The following is a 26,866-nucleotide window of genomic DNA, read 5'->3' as shown; positions in this document are numbered from 1 at the left end:
GAGCCAATCCCATGGGATTTCCACCCAACTTACAACATGTGTCGATCCAATGTACAGCTTTCCGACGATTGGGCCCCCCGAATAATATGAGCCGGACCGTGCCCGTGGGTAGCATCTCATACATTGATCGTTGATAGAAGGTAGGAATATTTAAACAATATTTAAATTTCCTTTTGTTTATCTTGATATCAATTTTAAATCATATTTAAAATGAGGGATTTTAATTTTGAAAAATTGTCTCATCATATCATATTTGTATGCTTGCGGGATTCATGCAATTTAGTCTAAACATGCATACAACAATAATATCATATATTATATTTAGGATGATCGACCCCAAAACTAATCGACCCGTGATTGCCAATCACGAGTCTAAGTCCAATCCTAGGTGATATGCAAGTATGCAATGCAATCCTATTACATTGAGCTTCCAATTTACATTTTTTCGGTCTTTATTGTCTGCTGGGCCCACTTTGTCTTCAAATCTTTATCTCCTACTAAGTCTAATAAATTTACAATAAATTTCGATGACAAGTAGGGGATACATATTTAAGGGTGGGAACGAGCCATAAACCAGGCCCACTTTTTATTACAAATGACAAATCAAATTGGGTTATAAACCAAGCCCATTAATAAAACCCAACAACAATAACAAAAACCAAATGTAAATTTCCTAACATACACCTACAAAATTGGTCATGGCAATCGATCATCCTTTATCCAATATTTAATTCAATTATTAAATCATTGGATAACATGCAATGGCAACATAATTAAAAGATAAAATCAAATTTTATCTAATATATACATAAGATCATATCTTATCATCAATTGTACCAAAATAATTAATTTTATAAAATCTAATTTAACGGATAAAATTTATAAATTTTCCAAAAATTCAAATTTATCCAAAAATCAATTTTAAAAATTTCGAACTTAAACAATTTGACTCGATGCCTCGTGGACCAATCAAAAACAATTTTCGATCGGACCAAAAACTAAAATTTCAAAAAATTAAAATTCTAATTAAAAATCAAATTTTAATTTTTCGGGCTGCCCGGGACGTTCCCGGACAGCCCCGCCTTCACGTGGGACAGGGCTGCCCACGTGAAGCTGGGCAGCGACAATCGCTGCCCAAGTTTAAAAATTTTTATATGGAACGATTCCATATCATGGGTATCAAATCCTAACGATTAAATTATGCAAGTAAAATAATAATAACAATTAATATTTTACCTCTTCAAGCTATGGCTTGATTATGGACTCCAACAGATTAAATCTGCTCTTGTTGTAAATCCCAGGAACTGATGACTTGCTTGATCAACTCCTGAATTAGGTCCACGAACAGAAAACTAAAACCCTCTGATTGATTGCACTAGAAATCAATCAGATGTTTATCGAAGAGATTAAACAGATTTGATCTGTCAATTCAGAATGTAATTTTTCATAAAAATCACAGACTGAATTCTCTCAAAAAAGAGACAGGATTTTAGAAAAATCCTTATTTATTTTGTGTAATTTTCAAAAATTCAACTTAGAATAAAACCTGAGATTTTCGAAAATTGCACCTTATATTTATAGATAATTTTTAGACTGGATTAAGTTATATGTCTATTAGAACACTAACTCCTTAGGGCCCATAATCCATAACTTAAGCCCAACAAGCAAAGCCTGTTATTCTAGAAATTAATGTAAAATTCATCATGACTCCAATTGATAAACTGATTTTACCAATGCGCACAGAAACCATTTTTGCACCTTTTAAAGACAAGATAATTTTTCTGAATCCGAATTCAGTGATTTTCAAAATTGCCCATCCCTATGTCATTTTAGGAAATTCCACTCCCTTTAGTTTAGAAGTCCAACTTCTCTTTCATTAAATTTAACTCTTTAAATTTAACTATCTCAACGGGGATTATTAATCCATTACTTGTGTGACCCTCAATGGTTCAGGGATACAGCTAGCCGTGGGCTCACAACTCCTTGTGACTCGGAACAACAATTTCCGACTTACCCATCGAATCATGGTAAGAACGCCTAGCAACATCACCCCATGATTTCCTAGGTATCACTGATAGTGCCTGCAAGAACCAGTAGGTTTTGGTTAGCGTACATACGGTCCCTTCATCCATATATCCCGATCGAATCAACAACCATTGGTACATCGAGAGTCGTTCGAGATTCGATAACTATGCAATGCATCTTGAAGATCAAATAGTGACATCGCATGTGCTATTAGGAAACCAAGTAACCTAAATCACATCGAGCACTCTGGCCAGATATTTGTCACACTAATATCTCCTCAGATCGCATAGGATATCAACACTCGCAAGCGTGTGGTGAATCCTTGACAACAAAGCATCGACTCCTATATGTGTCGTAACTGTACCCAATCCATACGCTTGCGAGTGTGGATATCCTATTCGATCTGAGGAGATATTAGTGTGACAAATCTCTGGCCAGAGTACTCGATGTGATTTAGGTTACTTGGTTTCCTAATAGCACATGCGATGTCACTATTTGATCTTCAAGATGCATTGCATAGTTATCGAATCTCGAACGACTCTCAATGTACCAATGGTTGTTGATTCGATCGGGATATATGGATGAAGGGACCGTACTGTACGCTAACCAAAACCTACTGGTTCTTGCAGACACTATCAGTGATACCTAGGGAATCATGGGGCGATGTTGCTAGGCGCTCTTACCATGATCCAATGGATAAGTCGAAAATTGTTGTTCCGAGTCACAAGGAGTTGTGAGCCCACGGCTAGCTGTATCCCTGAACCATTGAGGGTCACATAAGTAATGGATTACTAATCCCCGTTGAGATAGTTAAATTTAAATAGTTAAATTTAATGAAAAAGAAGTTGGACTTCTAAACTAAAGAGAGTGGAATTTTCTAAAAATGACATAAGGATGGGCATTTTTGAAAATCACTGAATTCGGATTCAGAAAATTATCTTGACTTTAAAAGGTGCAGAAATGGTTTCTGTGCACATTGGTAAAATCAGTTTATCAATCGGAGTCATGATGAATTTTATATTAATTTCTATAATAACAGGCTTGGCTTGTTGGACTTAAGTTATGGATTATGGGCCCTAAGGAGTTAGTGTCCTAATAGATATATAACTTAATCCAGTCTAGAAATTATAAATACATGATATGCAATTTTCGAAAATCACAAGTTATTCCAAGCTTGATTTTTCGAAAATTACACAAAATAGAAAAAGGATTTTTCGAAAATTCACTCTCCCTTTTTGAGAGAATTCAGTCTGTGATTTTTATGAAAAATTACATTCTGAATTGACAAATCAAATCTGTTTAATCTCTTCGATAAACATCTGATTTGACAACAAAGCATCGACTCCTATATGTGTCGTAACTGTACCCAATCCCGATACCTGGTGACCCCAATAGAGTCGGTAAACGAGTCAAAGTACAGTACTAGAATACAGAATCTCCATGATGCTTCAAGTAATAAGGACTATTGGTGTACAACCAAAACCGCGGACTTATCCACTCAATTAATAATAACCACTTAGAAAGTCCGAATAGGATAGTTCGATCATTCATCATATGAATATTCATTTGCATGCTTTGAACATCTCTATGTTCCATACCAATGAAACGTGGTACTTGGCATTGCAAATGCTAGTCTCTATCTCGAGCGATTATTATCCTTATTTGCGGACGGCTCAATTGACTAGGAACTGTTTAGAATATACAGTGACTATAAGATGTGTTTCATGATAGTGATCTCTCTTTATTCACTATCTCATCTTACTTACACTATAGTATATTCAAGGTCTTTATCAAAACAACAATATTATATCACAATATAACATTATGAAGAAAGATAAAGAAAATGCCATTAATGAATGTAAATTATATTAAACAAAGATTGTTTACAATAAGAGACTCTCAAAGCCCTTAGCCACAACTTGGCTAGCGGGGCATCAACTCTTTCATTATGATCAAAGGGTTGATACATAAAATGGGGCTAATAAGGGTAAGCCCACATAAAGGAAAATGTCCTGAATCACAAAGAGTTGTGAATCCATGGCTAGTTGTATCCCTGAATCATTGAGGGTCACACAAGTACTGGTTTTCTTATTTTTGTTAAGATAATAAATTCAAAGAGTTGAATTTATGATAAACAAATTTGACTGGATTGATTAATAAGCTTATAAATGGTTTATAAGAGTTTATAGGAATTTTGAGAGCTAAATTAATTAAAAGTGTTTAATTAATTTTTTCCGAGTTGGACTTGGATTTAAAGGACCAATAATATATATATATATACATACATACATATTGTTTTATAATAATAAATAAATAAAGATAAGGAGTGTCGGTTTACTTCCAATTGAAGCCTCCATAATATCTTGGTGTTTAAAGTATCTCGCTTTAAGAACACGCGCTACAAGTGATCCCGGATTGTCTATGATTCTCCATAATTGTTTAGCCAAAAGTGCCTTGTTAAAATGTTCAAGACGACGAAAGCCCATACCTCCCATACTCTTCGGCATACACATATATTTCCATTTTTCCAGTGTATTCTTTTCTTATCCTCATTCATTCCCCACCAAAAATTCGAACATTCTTTTTCTATCGCTTCAATAACAGACTTCGGGATCTGAAAACAAGACATTGCATAAGTCGGTATTGACTGTAATACAGATTTGATCAAAGTTTTTTTACCTCCTGCTGAGAAAGATTTGTTGCCCCATCTTTGGATTCGTTTGACCACTTTTTCAATAAGAAATCTAAATTGCAATTTCTTATTCCGGAGTGAGAACGTTGGGAATCCTAAATATATGTCATGACCTTGAGAGACTAGAATAGTAATAATTGTTTTGATTCTATTAACAATCTCCACACTTGTGTTAGGACTAAATGAAAGGGAGGACTTCTCAAAGTTAATTAATTGACACGAAGCTTGTTCATACATTTCCAGACACCGACGTATCTCAACACATTTTTCAATTATAGCCTTAAAAAACACCAAGGTATCATCAGCAAAGAACAAGTGTGAAATCAAAGGACTCGACATCGCAATTTTGACCCCTGATATTCGTTTGCTATTTTCCATAGATGTCAAAAGGGAAGAGAAACCTTGAGCACATATAACAAACAAATAAGGAGATAAAGGATCTTCTTGTCTTAGTCCTCTATTAGAGGTTAAATTTCCTACAATATCCCCATTTAATGCAAAAGAATAATTTACTGACCTCACACATGCCATGATCTTCAAAATTCATGAGGCATCAAACCCCATCTTCTCCATTACTTTTTCAAGATAGCTCCATTCAATTCTGTCGTAAGCTTTGCTCATGTCTAGTTTCATAGCTGCAAATTCTTTCTTCCCCTCTTTTCGAATACGAATCCAATGCAGTGCTTCAAATCCCATAATTATGTTATCTGTTATCAATCTGTCTGGGATAAAAGCACTCTGGTTCTCATTTATGATTTTCTTCAAGACTGGATGCAGCCTATTAGTAAGAGTTCGAGCCACGATCTTATAGCATACATTACATAAGCTTATGGGCCTGAATTCCTTCATTGTCAAAGGATTTTTTTGTTTTTGGGATCAAGGTAACATGAGTAGAATTCCATTCCCCAATCGGCTCATTATCATTCAAAATTATTTAAACAGCCGATGTTACTTCATTCCCAATTTCTTTCCAGATTTTTTTATAAAAGAAAGCTGACATACCATGTGGTCCTGGAGATTTATCTGGATGCATATCAAAAATAGATGTGTGAACCTCTGTATCCATAAATGGAGCAGTGAGAATCATGTTCATGTTCACATCTATGCACGGCTCGACACTATCAATCACCTGATGTTGGCTTTCGCCAGTTGGATTGTTTGAAGTAAAGATATTAGAGAAATAGTGATAATCTGTGGCATCCTAACTTTATCTTTGCACCAATCTCCATGGGAAGAAATCAATCCTCGAATGAAGTTTTTTGCCCTCCTTTGGGATGCACATGCATGAAAGTATTTTGAATTTTTATCACCATGTTCCAACCAATGAGTTCTACCCCTTTGTTTCCAATATAATTCATCTTTATATGCCAATATTTCAATTTCCTCCTCTAATCTTCGTATTTCGAATTCTGATTCAATCCAAGTATCATGTTTCTTAAGCCTATTAAGTGACTCCCTTTTGTCTCTGATTTGTCTTGGCAAATTTCTAAATCTGTTTCCTGCCCATATCCTTAAAGTTTGCTGACAACTCATGATGCGTTCATTAAGCGAAAGAGATAAATCTGTATGTCTTCATCCCCTTTTCACAGTATCAATACAATCAGGTTCCATGATCCAGTGCTTTTCAAATTTGAAAACAGGCCCAGTATTACATTTCTTCACTAGGTCTGCTCCTAAAACCAACTGAAGTGGACGGTGGTCAGAGTGAAAAAAACTCCAGAGATTGAGCTTGTGCTATCGGGTATAACATTCTCCAAGCTAAATTAGCCACATATCGATCAAGACGTTCAAATATGATCTCATCTCCAGCTCTCCTGTTGACCCACGTGAATAATTCTCCACTGCCGTGGAGGTCTTGAAGAGAGCAATAATCCAATGAATCTCTAAATGCTTGCATATTTGATAATGATCTGGGAATGCCTCCAAGTTTTTCACTGTCGAAACAAATCTTGTTAAAATCTCCGCCCACAAGCCATGGTAAGTTTTGTAACTCATGGATTCCAGATAGTCTTCGTAACAATTCCCATGATATGCTTATGTGTGCTGCTAATGGATTCCTATAAAATCCAGAGAATCGCCAGTGCTTATCTTTATGTTGAACCACACAATCAATATGTAGGGGTGTCAAAAGCGAACCCAACCCGACCCAAAAAAATCAGTTTAGGGTTGGGGGTTTACGGGTTCGGGTCAAAACGGGTCTGACACGATTGGTGACCCGATATTTTTTTTTGGGTTGGGTTGGGTTCGGGTTGATCCGAGTTGACCTGAATTACAAATCAGGTCACCCGTCAACCCGACCCACCCGACCAATTTTTAATATATATATTGTATTTTTTAGGCTAATTAAATGAAAAAATAAAACACATGACCATTGAGGCATTGACGGGCCCATAATTGATTTATCAAATTAATAATAAAAAAGCATGAGTGGCCCAACCCAATCCTCATTTCCTAAGACCTCATTCCTCATTCCTCTATTTTCATTGTTTAATAATTATTTTGTAGAAATTATAAAAATAGCATGTATTTTTATATTTTTATAATTAAAATTTAAAACTAATCAGGTCCTACAGTTCCCCACAAAAAATTTTAAAAAAATTATAATCAGGTCATCGGTTTTGTTCGGGTCACCCGGGTTGGCTCGGGTTCGGGTTAGGATTTTTTTTGAAATTTTTTTTCAACCCGACCCGAATTTTTTGAAATTTTTTTTTCAACCCGACCCGAACTTGATACGACCCACCCGAATTGACACCCCTATCAATATGTCCACAAGAAAAAGAACGAATGGAGATATCAAAAGGATCTTGAAATTTTTTCAGAGACTTGATCATCTTTAAGGAACCATCAGGCATGCTAAACCCGTGCTCGATGTTATTTGAAGAGATTTCCATTTGGGTACAATGTTACAATCTTTCGCTTGCATTCATACATAGGGACTTTCTTGAAAGGATTGGCAACCGTATAGGAACTGTGGAGGAAGTTGATTCCAGAGAGAATGGACTTGTCATGGGAAGATATGCCAGAATTCGTGTACGCATTAATATCAATCATCCTTTGAAGAAACATATAAGTTTTATCGTTGGTTCAATTATTTTGGGAAATTGAAATAAAACCGACTAAAAGTAGTCACGGAGTACCGTTATCCGCCACTTAACTAGGAAGTGAACTCAATTCTGCAAAAATAAAATGAAAATATAAGTAACAATTAATTTGGATCATATAAAGGCATAAACTCTTCATCAAGAATTTCATTTTCTAAAAATGGTTTAAGCCTTTGCCCATTAAATTTAAACATATTATTATTTTTAGGATTTTCAACATCAACGGCACCATGAAGATAGACAGATTTAACAATAAATGGTCCAGACCATCGAGATCTAAGTTTTCCTGAAAAAAAATGCAAGCGAAAATTATAAAGTAAAAAAATTTTGTCTGATTTCAAAAGATTTTCTCATAATATTTTTATCATGAAAGGCTTTTGTTTTATCTTTATAAATCTGTGCATTTTCATATGCATCATTTCTTAATTTTTCTAGTTTATTTAGTTGCGACTTTCTTGATTTAGATGCATCATCTATATTAGTATTAAATGCTTTAATTGTCAAATAAGCTTTATGTTCAATTTCAACAGGTAGATGACAATGCTTACCAAAAACTAATCTATATGGTGACATCCCCAATGATGTTTTAAATGCAGTTCTATATGTCCATAATGCATCACTTAATCTTAAAGACCAATCTTTTCGATTTGGATTGACTGTTTTTTTCAAAATTTGTTTTATTTTTTTATTTGCAAGTTCAACCTGACCATTTGTTTGAGGGTGATATGGAGTAGAAACTTTATGTGTAATACCATATTTTCTTAAAAACGAGGAAAAATATTTATTTATAAAATGACCTCCCCCATCACTGATTATAGCTTTAGGTATTCCAAATCGACTAAAAATATTTTTTTTCAAAAAATTTATCACAAATTTATGATCATTAGTTCTACATGCAATTACTTCAATCCATTTTGAAACATAATTGACAGCCACTAAAATATAAGTAAATCTAAAAGATAATGAAAATGAACCCATAAAATCTATTCTCCAAATGTCAAATATTTCAATAATCATTATTGGATTTAAAGACATCATGTTTCGTTTTGAAATTGAACCCATTTTTTGACAATTTTTGCAAAATTTGCAAAATAATGTGTATCTTTGAATAAAGAAGTCCAATAAAATCCACATTGAAAGATTTTTGCAGCTGTTTTTTTTTTTTTTTTTTTTACGAAAAATGACCTCCACATGCCTCAGAATGACAAAATTTAATGACACTACTTACCTCATTGTCGGGTATGCATCGTCAAAAAATTTGATCAGGACAATACTTAAACAAATAAGGATCATCCCAATAAATTTTTTTTTACCTCTTTCAAGAATTTATTTTTATCTTGTGAACTCCAATGAGAAGACATTTTATTTGTCACATGAAAATTTATAATATTAGCAAACCAAGGCATAGTAATAGCATAAAATAGTTGATCATCCGAAAAATTTTCATTTACTGATATTTTGTTTTGAGATGATTCAGAAATTATTCTTGATAAATGATCGGCTACTCATTTTCTTTTCCTTCTTCAAGTTGATTGTTTTCTTCAAATAATTTTGATTCAAAAATATTTTTCGAATCAAAATTTTCCACTAAACAAACATCAGATTGTTGATTTAAGTTTTCTTGTTGTATACATTCTTCCATAATAGTTTCTATTGCATTATCATTTTCATCTCCATTAATACTTGGTTGTTTACTTAAATTGAACACATTAAGTTTTAAAGTCATATTTCCAAAAGATATTTCAATATTCCATTTCGACAATTAATTAAAAAATTTAAACTTGCGAGAAATGGACGTTCTAATATTACTAAAATTTCATTATGTACTTCTATTAGTTGTGTATCAAAGACAATAAAATTCACAGGGTATATGAATTTATCGACTTGAACTAACACATCTTCTACAATACCTTTAGGTATTTTGATTGACCTATATATCGGCAAGTAAAAGAGTAACAGATGTAGGTTTTAAATCTTCCAACTTAAGTTTTTCATAAACTGAATAAGCAAGTAAATTCACACTTGCTCCCAAAACTAACAAAGGCTTTTTAATTTTATTTTTTCCAATAATACATGAAATTGTTGGACAACCAGGATCTTTATATTTCAAAGTAGAATTATTTTGAATAATAGAACTTACCTGCTCAGTTAAGAATGTTTTCTTATTTACATGCAATTGTCTTTTCACAGTACATAAATATTTTAAAAACTTTGCATAAGAAAGTACTTGTTTAATAGCATCTGATAATAGAATATTTATTTTTACTTGTTTAAAAACTTCATAAATATCATAATCATTTTTTTGTTTTTTATTATTTACTAATGCATGAGGAAAATGAACATGTTTATTTGACTCACATATTAATTCAAATAATTTATCATCAACTTTCTTATTTTTAGGACTCAAATCATCATCTTTCTCAAAAGTATCAGGATTTGAATCTTTACTCTTTGAGTTTAATTGATCTTTGTTTTCATCACTATAAGGATCATTAACTATTTTTTCACTTCTAAGAGTAATAACAGATTTTAATTGATCAAATTTATCTTTATGTTTTTAGGATTAGGTTGTGGTTGAGATGAAAATTTTCTTTTTTCATGAATATTAAGTGCAGATGCAAATTTTGCAAGAGTTTCTTTCAAATCATTCATAGATTGAATGTTTTGAATATTGATAGACTCTTGTTTTTGAATGTAAGAATGAATTTTATTTTCAAAATATTTTCTTGGAGGTGGGATATTAGGAGCATAACCTTGATGATTTCGGTTATTTTGAAAATGTTGTTGTGAAGGTTGTGCATTATTATCGTTCCTCCAACTAAAATTAGGATGATTTCTCCAACCAGGATTATATGTTTGTGAAAAATGATCTAATGTTGGTTTTTTTAAATTGTTAACATAATTGGCTTGTTCATTGAGACATTCTTTAAAATAAGGCAAAGTTGGACAATTTTTTGTAAGATGATCATGTGTATCACAGATATGACAAACAATTTCAATTGATCACTCTTTTTCATTTCTAATGACTCAATTTTTCTTGCTAAAGATGCAAGTTTAGCTTGAATATCTACATCATCTTTAAGATGATAAATACCAACCTCATTTGTTGAATTATTGGTTTTACTTGGTGGTTCAATTGAGTCTATATTATCTCAATTTTGAGCATTTTCTGCTAATGACTATAAATATTCCATAGCTTCATTTGGGTTTTTATCTTCAAAAGTTTCATTACACATGAATTCTATCATTTGCCTATCTGTAGGTATTAAACCTTTATAAAAGTGAGAAACTATTCTCCATATTTCAAAACCATGATGTGGGCATGCATTAAGTAACTCTTTATATATATCCCAATATTGATAAAATGTTTCCTCTTGTTTTTGAGAAAAAGTTGTAATTTGTCTTTTGAAAAATTTTGTTCTATGGGAAGGGAAAAACTTTTTAAGAAATTGTTGTTGCATTTCTTCTCATGATCTTATTGAACTTGATCTCAAATTTTGCAGTCATGTTTTAGCTTTATCTTTTAAAGAAAAAGAGAAAGATTTAATCGAACAATATTCATGCTACAATTTTGATCAGTATAAGTGTTGCAAACCTCCTCAAATTCCCTTAAATGCAAATATGGATTTTCAGAATCTAGGCCATGAAAATTTGGTAAAATTTGAATGATTTGAGGTTTAAAATTGAAATTAAATGCATCAGGAGGAAAAACTAAACAAGATGGTGTACTAGTTCTTATTGGATTCATATGGTGCCTAAGTGTTCTTGGTTGTTCATGTTCTTGATTATTATTATCATCTTGATTATTAGAATTATCCTCCATGTTTAACATATTTTAAGATACTCGAACAAGTCCACCATATTTTTTACGACTTCAAACAATCATACAATCATAAACAACATACTATTTACATAAATAACATAATTAACAAAACTTAAACTTAATTTATATCTCCCCGGCAACGGTGCCAAAAACTTGCTACTACTTAAATTGTAATTCACCCAAGTGTAGGTTGTCTTCAAGTAATATACTCGTGAGTACGAGATCGATCCACAGAGAGAATGTTGTAAGTTTAATTTAAACAATGATATATCATATATGGACAGATTACTATAAAATATAAAATACACAAATTATAAAATTGTCAAGGCTTCAAAGGTTCATTGTTGGTTTATTTAAGATTGCTTAACAAAAATAAATAAAAGAAACTAATATAAGAATAAAAATAAAAGAACAATTAAATATTTAAACAAATATATCATATAATATAGTCCCCACTATATAAAAATCATATTAACCGATATTTAATACATGGTACCCATAATATATATATATAAATGCATAAATATAAATTGACATAAAAATAAATGTTAGATCAAATCACAATATTTTATTTAGAACAACCGGCAGAGCCACGTTATTGTCTAAATAAAATATATGAATTTTTTTATGTTAGATGCGAGAAAGTAAATGTTAGTTGCGAAAAAGTAAATGTTATTTGTTAGAAAGTAAATGTTAGTTCAAATCACAATATATTATTTAGAACAACCGACATAGCCACGATATTGTCTAAATAATATATATGACTTTATTATAAATTGATACATATATTTATAATATATAATTATTGTAGTATTTATTGTATCATATTAGACAACAAATCAAGGTAACCACATTTAAGATACCAAGTATTTGATATAAATAGATAACAATAAATCATCTAAATTATACCTATAAATAAAGATCAATTAGTAAAACAAAATAAAAATAGAAAAAGGAAGAATATACAAAATATAAACAATCTTACTTGACCAAAAATAAAACCTTTTCACCTTGACATAAAATGATTTAGCTTGTCATGAACATAAGACTCAAGAATAAGGATAAAAGAAATTTCATACTTGAACTTGAGAATTATGCACACTAAAACTCTTATTCTTACACACACAATATTTATTTTACAAGTGAGAAATTTCTCTACACTCTTGCACACCTCAAAGCTTATACAACACCTCTATTTATAGGCTAAATGAGAGCAAGAGTCCAAGACTTATTAAATGTGGAATAGTAAAGTTGGTGGGTGCTTGTCTCCTTGAATGTTAATACCATGATCCAACTTTAATTGACATATTTGATGCCTTAGACCACCGATTCAGACCTTTTATTCAACATAGAACACGTAGAAAATTTTGTTTAGATGTGTTTGGACATATGATTCACCTTTTTTTGGATAAAAAGTGATTATTTATGATATTTTTACTCCAAGCTGGTCATTGTAAAAGTAAATTTGTATTCATTTTGATGTTTGAACATTTTGATCATCTTAATGAGGTTTTTGAAATTTTTTGTCTTCTACTAAGTTGAAGATGCATTTTTTGTGATTCTACAAGATTTGAGATTACTCCAATATGACCTCTGTAGCTTGAGTAATTTTATTTTTACCAAACCTGCGCAAATCGTAAAATTCAATATTTTTAGTAAAACATTTAAATATATACACATAACACTAAAATAATACAACTTCATAATTTTAATGAAACTTTAATTTTAAAACACAAATTTTAACATATAAATAATTACAAATTTTAAGTTTCATCACAAACCCATAATACATGCATACTCAATCTGAATATCTCGAATAATACTTTCGTACCTCATATACTAGGCAAGCTAGACCAGCACTATGTACAAGCCTATTGTCCGTACTACAATGAAAAATACTCGTGCATTATAACCTTATTCTAAAACTTTTAACTAAATTATAGCCTACTCCTTATTTACTATAAGGATCCAGAACTATATCTGCGTCCGTTGTCAGCCCACTGATGACGAATGCTCCAGAACTTGGGAACCTCTTCGCCGCAATCCCAGAGCACCTTTCCAACTCTCGGACCAAGCCTAGGAAGGCTGGAAACTCCCTAAATCACCTAAGAACCGAGAGAGAGAAATTGAGAAATTGGTGTGCAAAATGTGGCCCTCGGAACCCCTATTTATAGGGCACGATCGGACGCTCCGATCGGCCAGATCGGACGGTACGATCTGCATGTCCTGCCACGTGTCACAATCTTGTGACATCTGTCCTGCCACCACATCGGATTCTTCGATCCCCCGATCTGACGCTCCGATCTCCACCACGTGTCCGTCCCAGCTTGACACCTCGATGGTTGGGTTCGGACGGTCCGATCCTGTCCGAGCTCAAATCGCAGTTTAGTCCTTTAATCAATTCCTTAATCATGTTTAGGTCTTTTAATCTTGTAAAATGGAACCGGGCTACTACAATACTCATACTCTCGTACTGAGCAACTTATGCTCACGTCCTCATACTGTTGTTTCTGGAAATCCTATTCCATGGGGCATGTTTGCGGTTGGATGAGGCGGATGGTTCCAGGAGGGCTTAGGCTTCAGATGGCCAGCGGAGATGTTTGTCTAAGTTTTCAGTGTTAATGTATTTGGGTTAATACAGTTGTTTTGATATGGTTGTATAATTAAGTATTTTACAGATCCCTTTCTTTGGAATTAAATTATGTTATTTTGGTTTTCGCTGTTACTTTCTGATTATAGTTTAATTAAGTTATATGCATGTGTAAGCTCTTGATTAGTAGGTAATCACGGTACGGATCACTATATTTTTCATGAAAGAACCAAGCACATAGACGTAAAGCTTCACTTTGTAAGAGACATAATTGAAAAAATGTGAGATCAAACTTGAAAAGATCAGTACAAATGAAAATCCTGCAGATGCTCTAGCAAAGACATTGTCTCAATCAAAGTTTAGGTACTGCTTAGATTTGATTGGAGCAGTGTAATTGGAGTAACCATTCAGAAGAATGGGGTGGAGATCAGCCATGGTTATCAGGCAAGGTGGAGATTTATTGTGACGTGTCTATCAAACCATGCCTTAATCTTTTATGGGCCTCGGAGGAATAAATCTATACTTAGGTCAATATCCATGTATTAATTAATTGGCCAAGACATAATACTTTTGGGCCCAAAAAGGTATTAGAGGTTATTGTTATGTGAAAGTCCAGCCCATCAATGTGCTAGCCCTTGGAGGGGGATCGGGAGCTTTCTTTATAACTGATTCAGCTCAACTTTTTGAAGGACTCTTGAAAGGATAAATAATATATAGATAAGTAATGTAATGTAATAAAAAATAAATAAGAAATGATAGTGAATATAGTAATTGATTTGATTGATAAATTATAGTTTATTTGATTTGATGGGTTGAATTTTATATAAAAATACAAAATTACCATTTTATTATTTTAATAATAAATAAAATATGAATAATATTATTTATAAAAGGGTAATATAGTAATTAAATTCGATGATTTGATTGATGTAAGATAAATAATTAATGATTTGATTGATGTAAAATAAATAATTAATAGAAGGATAAATAATATGACAAGAAGAATATATGATAAGATAAGATAAACTATATATTGATTAATAATAATCCTAGCAAACGGAGCCTCAAGAAAGATTAGTCAAGGCGATCTAGATACACCAAGAAGCAAGTCTCAGAAACTTGAAGATTACAAGGGACACTCACACTTAGAATAGAAAAGGGAACAAAGAAGAGTGCTGCTATGATTGAGGAATTGAAATTAAGTTCAATATGTAAATCTGTAAATCGATTTCAACTTTATTTTTTTGTTGTTCAATTGGTGAAGTGTATTGAATCGTGGATTGTTTTAATAAGAAGTGACTCATAGAGTGTAGGCTCGTTATAGCCGAACCACGTAAATTAGTGTTCTTGGTTTATTGTTTTAATTCTAATGAATAAATTTTTTGAATAAATTTAACAAAATGAGAGGCCTTTATTTATCTTCTATATTTACGTCATTATATTTTGTTTTTTTCCCTCTAGGAGAAAAATGAATCTCTCGTAAAATTAATAAATGATACTATCTTTTTCTTTCTTGTTTTTTTAAAGGTCGTAAAATTATATTCGGAGGAATAAATAAAACAAGATTCTTCCTTGATGGAACAAGAGCAAAAAACCACCAATACTGGAAAAACATCTTCCATTCAATGAAATCTTTGTACACTGCTACTATTTTAATATCAACTACCTCAAAGTTACCGATTTGCCACCAATCTCCTTTTCTCTCCCTCAGATCTTCGCCATTTCTCCGATATTCGGCGGACCCTTCACTCAAACACACCGGAAAATCAAGAATACCCGTAAGAATCGAAGCGTCATCAATGGCTTCCACACCATCTACGGCCTCGAGTGATCGTTCACAGACCACTAAGCCATTCTCAGTTCTATTTGTTTGCCTCGGGAACATTTGTAGAAGCCCAGCTGCTGAGGGTGTTTTCAGACATCTTGTCAAGCAGAAGAATCTTGATTCTATGTTCTATATTGATTCTGCGGGGACAATCAATTACCATGAGGTTTATATGTCGTTCGATGTTTTTGTGTTGTGTGGCAGAGATTTCTGAAAGTTGAATCAGAGGATTACTTGAAAATGATTCTTGTTAGGAATAGGATAGACTAGATTTAGCATATGTATATTTTTAATACACGTGTTGAATATGCTGATTCTTGGAATGCTAATGATGTATATTGTGGTGTTTCTTTGAAAATGAAGGGTAATCCAGCAGATTCAAGAATGAGGGCAGCTTCTAAAAGGCGTGGAATTGAGATAACTTCTATCTCTAGGCCAATTAGGCCGTCTGATTTCCGGGAGTTCGATCTTATTCTTGCTATGGATAGGCAAAACAGAGGTAGATTTATCCTTAGAATCTTTTAACTCAATCATGGGTGTGCTTATAAAATTCAAGTTTCTTGCTTTATGGATTTTCCCGAAGGGATGGAGGGTCTTGCCTTATGATTCAGTTGATGATCCCCAATGCCCCTTATTCCATGTGTCGTGTTCTAACATGTATACAATGCTTAAATCGATCTTGTTGGATTTAGAGGATATACTCGAGGCTTTTGAGAGGTGGAGGCACAGAGAAACATTTCCCATTGACGCTGATAAGAAGGTTGGTTAGTGGGCATTGATGGATCACACACCAAATTTGGTTTATCTTTTCATCTTGAACCATATGCATGAATGAATCATCATGGAATAAACTTCACATTTGGTGCTTGTAATCAACACATGCCTATGGATGTTACAGGTTGAGTTGATGTGTTCCTACTGCAAGAGGCATGATGAAACCGAAGTTCCCGACCCCTATTATGGAGGACCCCAAGGTTTTGAGAAGGTAATGTTAGATAACACTTCTCTTTGGGAATGATATGTGATATCAAAAACTAGAATGCAGTTCATATCCTAAAGTCTCTGATATAGACCAAATTTTATCGTGCACGGGCTACTGCAGATGTTGTCCCTTCTTGTTTGAAGCGAGACATGATTGAGCACTAACCATTACAAACCATGCATTTGAACCTAAGCAAGGGCTGATTTTTGATTTTGTCAAACTTGATTTAATAGATTCATATGTATCACCTCTGTATTTCTCAGATACTATAGATGTTTCATTGCTAGGATCAGATTTATTTAGTCAACATGTCTACCTCATAATGTACCGTGACCGTGCAGCTAATATGGATCCAGTTGAAATTTTCGAAAACATAACCTTTATTGTCTAAATACCAGATAACATTTTCCATTGTCACGTAGTTGTTTGCTGATTCAACTGAAACGAGTCCAGACATTCTGCCTATTCCTCAATGGCTCAGTAGTAACATATGATCTAAGAAACTAGCTAATCGAATGAGTTATATATGATAATACTGTCAATTCACTTTGTTTTTCTCTTTTGAAAAATTCCACTCGTCTGTAGGTTCTGGATTTACTTGAAGATGCTTGTGAGTCACTATTGGATAAAATTGTTGCCGAGGGTCGTAAAGTTTGAGCTTCTTAGCCTTTTTACCCAAGACGCCGAATATTTTTTTTAAAAAAAATATTAGTCCTTGTAATCGATTGCTTGAATCGAAATGATGTTCATACAAACTGCATTGTTTGAGCAAACAAAGTAGTACTCTCCGTCCTGAACGCTAGATTTCTTTGTGCACTTTGTTTACGGAAAAAATTATCGGAGCTGTTCGGTTCTAAGATTCTAATTTTTTCCCCATGTTTCGATTATGTTAAATCATCTGCAGGGATACTAAAGGCTAGATATATAATAAAAACTCGAGAGAACTACAGATGCATCTAAACTTTGGAAGTTAAAAGTCTCTCTCCTTGTACACGACCATCAAAGGATCCTGGAAAATAATTCTTATGCATGCATATCATATACAGCTCGCAAATATTAACAAGTATGCGGCCACCTCTCCGGTGTTTAATCCAAGTCAAATGGCATTTTCATGCTAAATTTCATGCCGATTGAATACACAGGAGTATTATGGGTATCTGAAGTAATATGTTATAATATGGTCAACTTCAATAACTAGTGACTGCATACGGGGTGAAATTTTGAATGGGATCCTACAATCTGCTTCTCTCCCCGCTGAAATCTGGCAAAAGAAAAATATAGCCAGGATAGGAGAGCGGTGTACTGACAGATTACAGTAGTATTTTCATATAATGAAATTCTGGACCGGTCCTTTTCGTGAACGGTTTCTCCTTGGAGTGGCTAGTGCGCAGGAAAAGGCATTCATAAGTGCTGTGTCTGCGGTATTAACCAAGAAATTTGCCGTAGCTGGGTTGGCAATGAGGAGTTTTGCTACTAGATATCCTGCAATGGACCAAGTTTGAAAGAGGTGTGCCTGTTTTCCGATGAATCTTGCTCCTTTGGTGTCGTAGTATTCAGGCCATTTGTCTCTTGCTAATTTTTTTTCGGCAATCCTGATTGCATTTTCAGCAATCTCTGGTCTTTCCATTTTTATGCATGCCACAGTTAGCTGAAAGAGCAAACATTAAAAAAAAATACAAAATCTAATAAAAGAAATAGCCATTGGAATAAAAGCTTGATCATGAATTAATCTATGTTTTCCTCATTGAGAAGCTGACATGAAACTAAAAAATGTCACTGCGCGTGATTGAATTACTGGTCATCCTCTGCGCGGGGGGTGGGGGTGGGGACCAACTGCCAGCGGAGAAACTGCAGTCCTAGAACATATGAAAATTGAACTCTTTTTTTCATTTAATGGGGAAGTGATTCATTTTTATGCCTCACGAGTAGGCCACTAGCGTAACACTATTGTCTACTCCTAAGTGGACTAAAATCAAACCTCAAAATGGCAGATTAAAGCAACAGTCAGATACAATCAACCTCTTTTTTTGCTACTCAAATCCATTACATGAGTAATGCTTAGAGACTACAATTCAAACTGGTAATAACAGCCAAAATAAGAAAATAAACAAAAAACTGACCTGCCAAAGCAAAGTTGGCCAGGAACCTCCGTTATGGTAAGACCAAGGACTACATGAAAAGAAACAGTATGCATTATTAAACCATGTAAGTTCACGAAATATGATGAATAGGAGCTCATTAAAGTAGAAACTGTACGTGTTCTTAGGATCACTGCCTGTAATTATTCGCCATTCCTGGCCCTCTAATGCTGGGTAACAAAGTTTCATTGGCATGTCTGCTACCAGATCAGACCATTTTGCTTCAATAAGATCCAAAATCGCATGTGACTGATCGGTTGTAGCAAGACCACATACTATAGCCCATAAGTTTCCCAGTGAAAAAAAACGGAAGTCCATGTGTGCCGGCTGCAGGTTTCCAATTAGAAAGCCTCCTTTTTTAGGCATCCATTCCACAAGCCAGGGAGGAATCTGATCTGGGTAGATATTGAACTTATTAACTGCATCAAATGAGTACTCTTCTGTCTTGTATCGATATATTTCATTCAGTTTCTTCAAATCAATCCAATAGTACTCTCGGATGTGAATTGATAGTGCCACTAGTCGATTGTTAAGCGCCTGCACAAGATTAGCTGAAACCTCCTCTGGAACAAGCATCTCGCGCGCACAGAGCAGAGCTGAATAAAATAATGACTGCAACAAAGGCAGCGTATCAGCACATATGTGTGCAACACAACAGTGCAATAAATATACTTTTGACCACTTGTTCTTGTGGCTCCTTTTCATGTGGTAACTATGGATCATTGATCCTGGAGGACATCTCTTGCTTACAGTGATTTTTATGCTCTGAAATGCCAATAACTTCCAGGTTTTCACCAGTAAATTCACTAGCCATCCCATCGAGCATAAGCACGAAGATATACACGAGGGATTAAAAAAAAACCACAATAAAAGAGCACAGTTGATGAACCATGTCTCAGGAAATGCTTTAAAATCCCACAATTAGTTTAAATCTAACTACACTTTATGACAAAAAGTAGAGGGAAAGGTATGGAACGAGATCAAAGCCAACCAGTGTTCAGGAATTTTTTATTTAGAACCTGCATTAAAGTATGTAGTTCTGTTATTGTCTCAAAGGACATCAACTGCTAATGTGCTGAATCTCTCATGATATTCTGAGAGAATTTAATGGCATTTCAAACATATGTTCAAGGAGACAAATGGTTATTCAGCCATTGGACGATTGAAACACAAGAAAGTCTTCCAAGAATTGTGACTGGGTAGATTTTTCACACTTAGCAGGTCACTAATAACGAATGGAAGGGCAAAAGGAACACTGAACATTATGAAATTCAAACACAATATCTACAAAGACAAACAATGGGTAACCTGCCACGAGTAGAAATATTGTCTCAGTTTCAATCCTGAGAGCAGTTTGGACTGTATGGTTTTGAGGTATTAGGATTGAAGTCCGTTTGAGGCAAAACGAACTCTTCAATTTTCTTCAAACGAATATAAACCAGCGGGGAAAAATGGAGAAGAATTAAGAGGGGGGAGGAAAGATTGCATAGGACAGAATAGAAGGAAGGCCTGAGATAAAACACCTGAATTTCAAGGGGGTGGCCGTGGATACCCAAGCGACGATCGATCATGCATGACCCATCTGTTACCAACAAAGTTGGAAACATATCAAAACCATCTGACAAACAAAGTTTTAAAATCATCCTGATTCCAGTCTGCACATCAACCCGTTCCTGGACTGAAAGGTCTCCTGAACATTTTCCATATGCTCGTAATAATATGATCCACCACAAACCTGTGAAACAAAGTCTTAATCTTATATATGTGTGTCCAGATGGTCAGAACAACAAGCCTGTCAAAAAGACAAACTAACCAGAATCGACTGGCGCCACCCGACCAATTGCTGCCTCACCGAAGTCAGGATCTAAGATCTCTTCAGTTGCAGATTCATCCCCATCAAGTGGTACAGTACGCACCTTGAAGCTTGCCGGCATCAGTCCTTGCCCAGGACTATGGCAATCCATGGTTTTCTCCCAGCTCTGAGTCAAACAAAGAAAAACATCCAGTAAAAGAAACAACAGGTATGGCCCCAAGCAGCATTTTCATTCAGTAAATAGCCCTTGAAGTGCTAAAGGCTGAGAGATGTTTGGTGCCAGGTGGAATTACCACACAGGATTTTGCACAAACAGGAAAGGAAAAAATAGAAACATTTCAAATGCTAATCAAATATCAGTAGGCGGATTCACACAATTGTGAGGAAGTCCTAACATCTAAAACTAGAGGCATAGGACAACGAAGCCATGCACAACTAATTTTTTTTTTTTTTTTTTAAATATCATAATTATTCCAAATGTAGTCCCAGACAAATGACACAAGAAAACAAGAAAATATGCTAGTGCAAATATTTTAGTGAAGATTAGCAGCACATCCAATTTTGCTTTTCAAGCATAGAAACATTTGATATTGCAATCACCAAAGTTAAACAACTTGAAAAACAGGAAACTCTTCGCTCGATTAGGATAGTAATATTACCTGAAGCTGAAGAGTGTGCAGAATAAAGTTCCGAACAATTTCGTACTCTCCTTTTAATAGGAAAGCGATCCCAGAAGGTACAAAATCACGTATAAAGACTTGATCATAGTTTTGAGTGTTCGAGTCGCATGGATCGTTAGCAGCAATGGTTCCAATGGGGTTGCCACAATAACATAATATTGATTCTCGCAACAACTTCCAAGCTTCATCCTCTAAAGATTTCGTCGTATTATTTTCCGCTGCAGATGTCGATCCATTGTTGGACGAAAGGCCTTTACCAATCACACGCTCTGTTGCCTCGTAACTTTGATTTTCAGATATCAATCTTTTACTTTCATCTTTTGAAAATGTCTCTCTAACACTCTCGGCTCTGATACAATTGCATTCAAAAGATTTTGACCACTTACCAGATTCCTGTCCTCGTAAAAAATGGTGTACACCTGTCATCACATGGTTGCCTCCATAATATCGACTTACCCCATGGCCCTTCCGCAGTATGGCCCCATAATCTCCATTTTTCACACTTTTGACGCTATATTTATAGGAGAGGGATGAAGTGAAATTTAAATTTGGGTAAATCTGGCATGGCATTGCCCAAGATAAAACTTGCAGGTATGCTTCTGAAGCAGCCATCAGAAAAGCGACTTCAAACTTTGGTGGTTATGTTGATTAGACTAGTTGGGTGTTCCTAAACAAAGCAACCACATTCAACATCAAAAGTGGAATAATTAAAACATACATGTACAAAATCAATGAGTTAGTTGATTCATAGGCTTAAACAATGCAATCAGTATTGAAACACATGATTTCTTAGCAAAACCAGCCTGTTCAGAGAGAAGGCTGAATTGGACAACATCAATATAAAGTAAAACAAATTAAACCAAAAGATAATATTATAAGATAGCAGAGACTCGACAGACAGTTTCCAGATTCACTTCTCATTTTAAGTGCCCTCTTGTTTGTTGTTCCCTCTCCGTTCCGCTCTAAATGATCACGATCAAATAAAACCAATTACTAAAAAACAATGTCAACACTAACAATCGCAGCATGATTACCAAAAATATTCCTCTAGTTATTTTCCAAGTCTTATATGGTTGCCCCGTACTTTAATCTGGTGACGAAAAATTATTCCGAAACCGAGAAAAGTATTCCTGCTAAGAGGAAAATAAATTTAACGAACCAAAAACGAAAAACAAAATCCTGCTAAGAGATTCTGTCATTTCTAGCTACTAAAACAACAAAGATTGAACGAAATATCAAACAAGCCCGGTAAACAACAAACGCTGAATTTACGGATTTTTTTTTAAAAAAAATGTTCATATTCTTACTTGATTTCTGAGTTTAAATTTGTATTTGCTGAAAGAATTTGGTGAATCGGAAGAAAATCACGAACAGCACAACACCGGTGGTGTGGTACAGGACTCCTGGCGGAACTGGAACGATACAGACTAGGGGTTCACCGAATTTGCGTGATACTCACGACTCTTGGTGCTCGTTCAATAAAATACTATGCAACTGGTACACGTTGGCAATACATTTGGAATGAGATAAAAATTAAGAATATCGAGTGTCCTTTTTTTATTATTAAAATTAAAATAAAATAAAATAAGATTACTTTTTTTTTTTCTTTGTCAAATTCGACATCCACGTGTCTCGCATCGAACTTATTCCGAAACTATTTAATAATTTTTTGAAATATATAAAACATGCACAGTTACGTCATGTTGGAGATGAAGCGGAAAGTAGGGGAAAATATGCTTGTCTTTCCTATCATAATCGATTTGGATGTCAAGAGTACAAATTTCTTGAATTTTTACGAGGCCGATTTTAGTAATTTATATGGAATAATGGATAGAAAAATCTTTTCGAATAATGTTCAACCTAGCATATGGTAATTACCCCAATGATAGATCTAGTGTCACATAATTTAACACGTCAACAATATATATTTAATTACGCCTATGTGTAAAAATAAGAATCTTTGGACGCATGTTTTGGTTATTAACCATATGCTAGGATTAGGCCCGAAATTATAAATTTAACGCCTAAATCCCGGGGGAGCCTGTGATTTTGCTGGATCAGACCCTTGAGCTTTTAAAAATTAAAAGAAACAATGTGCTAGTAATGGCAAAAGAATGCATCCTAACCAGGACCACGCAAACCGAAATGTACTGAACCAACAACAATTCTTTTCAAAGCAAAATCTACCAGGAATAACAAATTGGCATCATCACCAACGAAAGAAAATGCATCAGCTAACTGTTAATACTTCTGAAATCCAGAAATTATTGACATTGAAATAGCAAATACTTCAAGAACACAAGAACCAGCTTTGCACTCGATTTTCCGTGAACAGAAGACATTATCTCCTCATTCCTTCTTCCCAACTCCATGGGACATATTATAGATCCCTCTTCCCTGCACATCGATGTCAATAAAATATTAGTGCTAACGTCAAATAAATGGATAAGAATATACTATTCATTCGTATGAAGATAGAAGAGTCCTCACAATGAGAAATAAAGAGGTGCCAGCCAAAGCCAGAGGAATCGCAACTGAGGTGATCTTATCGAGTGGTCCTTTCAAATATGTATGCTTGTGAATGCTTTGGAAATATTTTTGCTTCTCAATGAGCTGCTCTCGGGGCCTAAAGGGTGTTTCTGACATCCTGCATCATTTGAACTCTCTTTAACTAAAAAGCTCTTTAACTGAAAAAATATCAACGACCTTGCACGATTCTTCTTCCCTCCAGATCCTCAAATCACTCTCACCCAACAAATCAGGGTAGAGGATACGAGTGTGGGGCTGCAGGTAGATAATTTATATACAGAGATTTTGAAATAGTAAAATCATCATTTTATCTAACAAAAAATTACAACTTTTGGGGAAAAATAGGGGAAACATTGGGGTTGAGAAGGAAACAGAGCTCATGAATTTCGAAAGTCCAATAAAGTTTTGTTCATTATACATGCAGAGTTAAGGGGATTTGAGTTAGTTCATTCTTCAGGGAAGAAAATTGGAACATTTTACACTTGTAAATCTAAAACCATTCTGCAACAAGCCAAACAAAATCAGAAAAATAACATCCTTAGAGATAACTACCAGAGACTTCTCAAATATATCCATTTTGGTATAAAAAATTCTAGCTTGAAGAAAAATCATTACTATCAAGCTCGATGTTCCTTGAGGCAAACCTTGGTTTGACATAGTGAGCTCTTTTACACGATTATTTCGCATCAAATAATTTATCTATTTTTGGAGCAAGAAAAGGAAAAAAATTTGACAGCACAATCCAGCCAAGAAGTTAGACTGGCTACTTTGTGTCTCACTTGATGTCTTTGCGGAGGAATATAGGGAAGTCCTGAAGATGCTTGAATCTATATATGCACAAAACATGCAAAATATGGTTGATGCATATAAGGCTCACGTTACATACTGGTCAAAGAAATGATGACTAAACTGTTCAATGAATTACTATATGTTGCAACTGTGGTAGATACATCGAACTTAATTATGAGATTTAGCATCCGACAAAAAAACTCTCATTCACTACAAACGAATAAATAATCATCAGAAACAGAAGAATTTATGGAATGAAAGTGGATTGATGTCTGTGCTCTTGCAAATGCAACACTACACTAGCACTCAAATCATCAAAAACAAAAACAACCGGTTTCAGGCGGAGGTTAGGCGATACAATTTCCAGTTTATTACCAAATATCACAATTACACTGAGAGGAAAGGGTAATCGGGAGAGGCACACTTATGATTGATGAAGCAGGAGGACTATGATCTCGCTCCCTTGGAAGCACATGTCTGCATTTTCCTGTCTAACTATTTAAACTACGCAAATGATGACTCTCGACTTTTTATATTTTGATGAGTACTATATAAATGTAGAGTTTCCCCCAATTAAGTTTTCTGTGTCTCAACTCACTCGATACTAACCAGTAACCTCCAAATAAAAAAATGAAGAACGCTAGAGTGACAAGAACAAGTGAATAACAATAAAAAAATATATATTAAGCGAGCATATAAGAAAATACTGAGAAGATAAAGTACATTAACAAATGTAGAACACAAATTAACGTGAAAACCCCAGGTCCGAATGATCAGGCAATCAAATCAAAACAAAATATATATATTTTCCTTCCAATCTTCAATCTCAGGGAAAATAACGAAACATATAAGCTAATTTTACAACTTTCAATACATATTTATTTGCACATGAGGAACTCCAAAAAAGAAGTGAAGAATCCAAAAAAATGAGATCCATACGAGTGGATCCAACCAAAAACTACACAAATTTCCGGTCAAAACCACCAATAATCACAGTCCGTGGTCAAATCCAGATTAATTAACCAACAAATTTCTTCAATGAGCAGACATAATCCGGTATGAAAAAATCTGCAACAAATAGATGACAAACAAAGATTAAGAAAGCAAATTACCTGATTTGGCGAGTTGAAAATCCAAGAATATGCTAAAAAGTGCGAAGCGAGAGAACGACCAGAGGGAGGATGAACAAAATCTGGGAGTGAAATGGGAAGTGCAGAGAATCTGAGCATATTAAAAATGGGCCGACAATTCGGGTAACATTCTGAACATGGGCCAGAGAGCTAGGAATATATTAGATCATTCGGTCAGCAGGTGCAAAAAGTGAGCCCAGTATCCTTGGTATAACCGTATAAGCCCATATTTTTTGTCCATCTTTTCGCATTTGAATGAATTTCTATTTTATATTTTTTACTCATAGTCCTTCAACAAGTTTGGAAGAACCAGATTATCGAATATCGAATATAATTAGTAAATGATTTTTAAAAAAAAACAATGATAGACAAGAAAATATAATAAAATCGTGTTATGTTTGAATTTTTATATGATTTTTGCAGATCTGATAGTTTGACTGATTAAAGATTATTTCATACAATATATAAAATATCTTTGTAATGACTTGGTGTATTTTAGATGTGGATTGTTGATACAAGGGATAGGTAGGTTTAGTTTCCAACTTTAATAACACGAAATCATGAAGATACTTGATAATAGAATGAGTTTGTTAAAAAAAATCGACCAAACAAAGGTTAAAATACTAAACCCTCTCACAATCTCATCTTGTCCCTCATACCCAAAATAGCCTAATGTATTGGAAAATTCACATTTTGAATACAAGAGGTATGTTAATGTTAGCTGTTATAAAATTTGAAATGCTTAAGAG

General features: G+C 34.2%; 3 protein-coding genes and 1 non-coding gene across 6 annotated transcripts; 2 read left to right on the top strand and 2 right to left on the bottom strand.

The window, feature by feature from the left end:
• Positions 1-11,124: 11,124 nt before the first annotated feature.
• Positions 11,125-11,232, top strand: LOC140885971 (small nucleolar RNA R71). Its single transcript, XR_012151381.1, has one exon. It is a non-coding gene; the product is annotated as a small nucleolar RNA R71 (small nucleolar RNA).
• A 4,558-nt stretch (positions 11,233-15,790) lies between these two features.
• LOC140882378 (uncharacterized) lies at positions 15,791-18,040 on the top strand. Of its 2 annotated transcripts, none has more exons than XM_073288352.1 (5): positions 15,791-16,222; positions 16,420-16,555; positions 16,749-16,816; positions 16,955-17,041; positions 17,943-18,040. In XM_073288352.1, exons 1-5 carry the CDS (start codon positions 15,857-15,859, stop codon positions 17,949-17,951), a joined length of 666 nt encoding a protein of 221 aa, XP_073144453.1. In that variant the 5' UTR covers positions 15,791-15,856; the 3' UTR covers positions 17,952-18,040. The 2 variants fall into 2 exon arrangements, with proteins under 2 accessions (XP_073144453.1, XP_073144452.1); XM_073288351.1 differs by lacking the exon at positions 17,943-18,040 and adding an exon at positions 17,624-17,903.
• Positions 18,041-18,048: 8 nt separating this feature from the next.
• On the bottom strand, positions 18,049-23,148 carry LOC140882377 (alkaline/neutral invertase E, chloroplastic). The gene is made up of 7 exons (XM_073288350.1): positions 22,977-23,148; positions 21,649-22,336; positions 20,990-21,155; positions 20,700-20,911; positions 19,295-19,788; positions 19,159-19,207; positions 18,049-18,686 (listed from the first exon to the last, which is right to left on the bottom strand). Exons 2-7 carry the CDS (start codon positions 22,279-22,281, stop codon positions 18,363-18,365), a joined length of 1,878 nt encoding a protein of 625 aa, XP_073144451.1. The 5' UTR covers positions 22,282-22,336; positions 22,977-23,148; the 3' UTR covers positions 18,049-18,362.
• Positions 23,149-23,798: 650 nt separating this feature from the next.
• Positions 23,799-26,228, bottom strand: LOC140882380 (uncharacterized). Of its 2 annotated transcripts, none has more exons than XM_073288356.1 (3): positions 26,100-26,228; positions 24,160-24,453; positions 23,799-24,066 (listed from the first exon to the last, which is right to left on the bottom strand). In XM_073288356.1, the coding sequence occupies exons 2-3, from the start codon at positions 24,313-24,315 to the stop codon at positions 24,019-24,021; spliced, it is 204 nt and encodes a 67-aa protein (XP_073144457.1). In that variant the 5' UTR covers positions 24,316-24,453; positions 26,100-26,228; the 3' UTR covers positions 23,799-24,018. The 2 variants fall into 2 exon arrangements, with proteins under 2 accessions (XP_073144457.1, XP_073144456.1); XM_073288355.1 differs by having other exon boundaries at positions 24,160-24,316; positions 26,100-26,201.
• Positions 26,229-26,866: the final 638 nt, after the last annotated feature.

This window comes from Henckelia pumila, chromosome 2 (assembly GCF_033568475.1).
Source record: "Henckelia pumila isolate YLH828 chromosome 2, ASM3356847v2, whole genome shotgun sequence".
In the NCBI taxonomy this organism is placed as follows: domain Eukaryota; kingdom Viridiplantae; phylum Streptophyta; class Magnoliopsida; order Lamiales; family Gesneriaceae; genus Henckelia; species Henckelia pumila.
This window is presented reverse-complemented; position numbering and strand designations above follow the sequence as displayed.

Excerpts from the sequence above, each read along its gene's own strand:
- LOC140882378 (XM_073288351.1), top strand. The coding sequence starts at position 15,857 with ATGAAATCTTTGTACACTGCTACTATTTTAATATCAACTACCTCAAAG. Across the intron at positions 16,223-16,419 it reads GGACAATCAATTACCATGAG|GGTAATCCAGCAGATTCAAG; the intron begins GTTTATATGTCG and ends TTGAAAATGAAG. Across the intron at positions 17,042-17,623 it reads GACCCCAAGGTTTTGAGAAG|GTTCTGGATTTACTTGAAGA; the intron begins GTAATGTTAGAT and ends ACTCGTCTGTAG.
- LOC140882377 (XM_073288350.1), bottom strand. The coding sequence starts at position 22,281 with ATGGCTGCTTCAGAAGCATACCTGCAAGTTTTATCTTGGGCAATGCCA. Across the intron at positions 19,789-20,699 it reads GCCACCCCCTTGAAATTCAG|TCATTATTTTATTCAGCTCT; the intron begins GTGTTTTATCTC and ends CCTTTGTTGCAG. Across the intron at positions 18,687-19,158 it reads GGCCAACTTTGCTTTGGCAG|CTAACTGTGGCATGCATAAA; the intron begins GTCAGTTTTTTG and ends TTGCTCTTTCAG.
- LOC140882380 (XM_073288356.1), bottom strand. The coding sequence starts at position 24,315 with ATGTCAGAAACACCCTTTAGGCCCCGAGAGCAGCTCATTGAGAAGCAA. Across the intron at positions 24,067-24,159 it reads GCACCTCTTTATTTCTCATT|GGAAGAGGGATCTATAATAT; the intron begins GTGAGGACTCTT and ends ATCGATGTGCAG.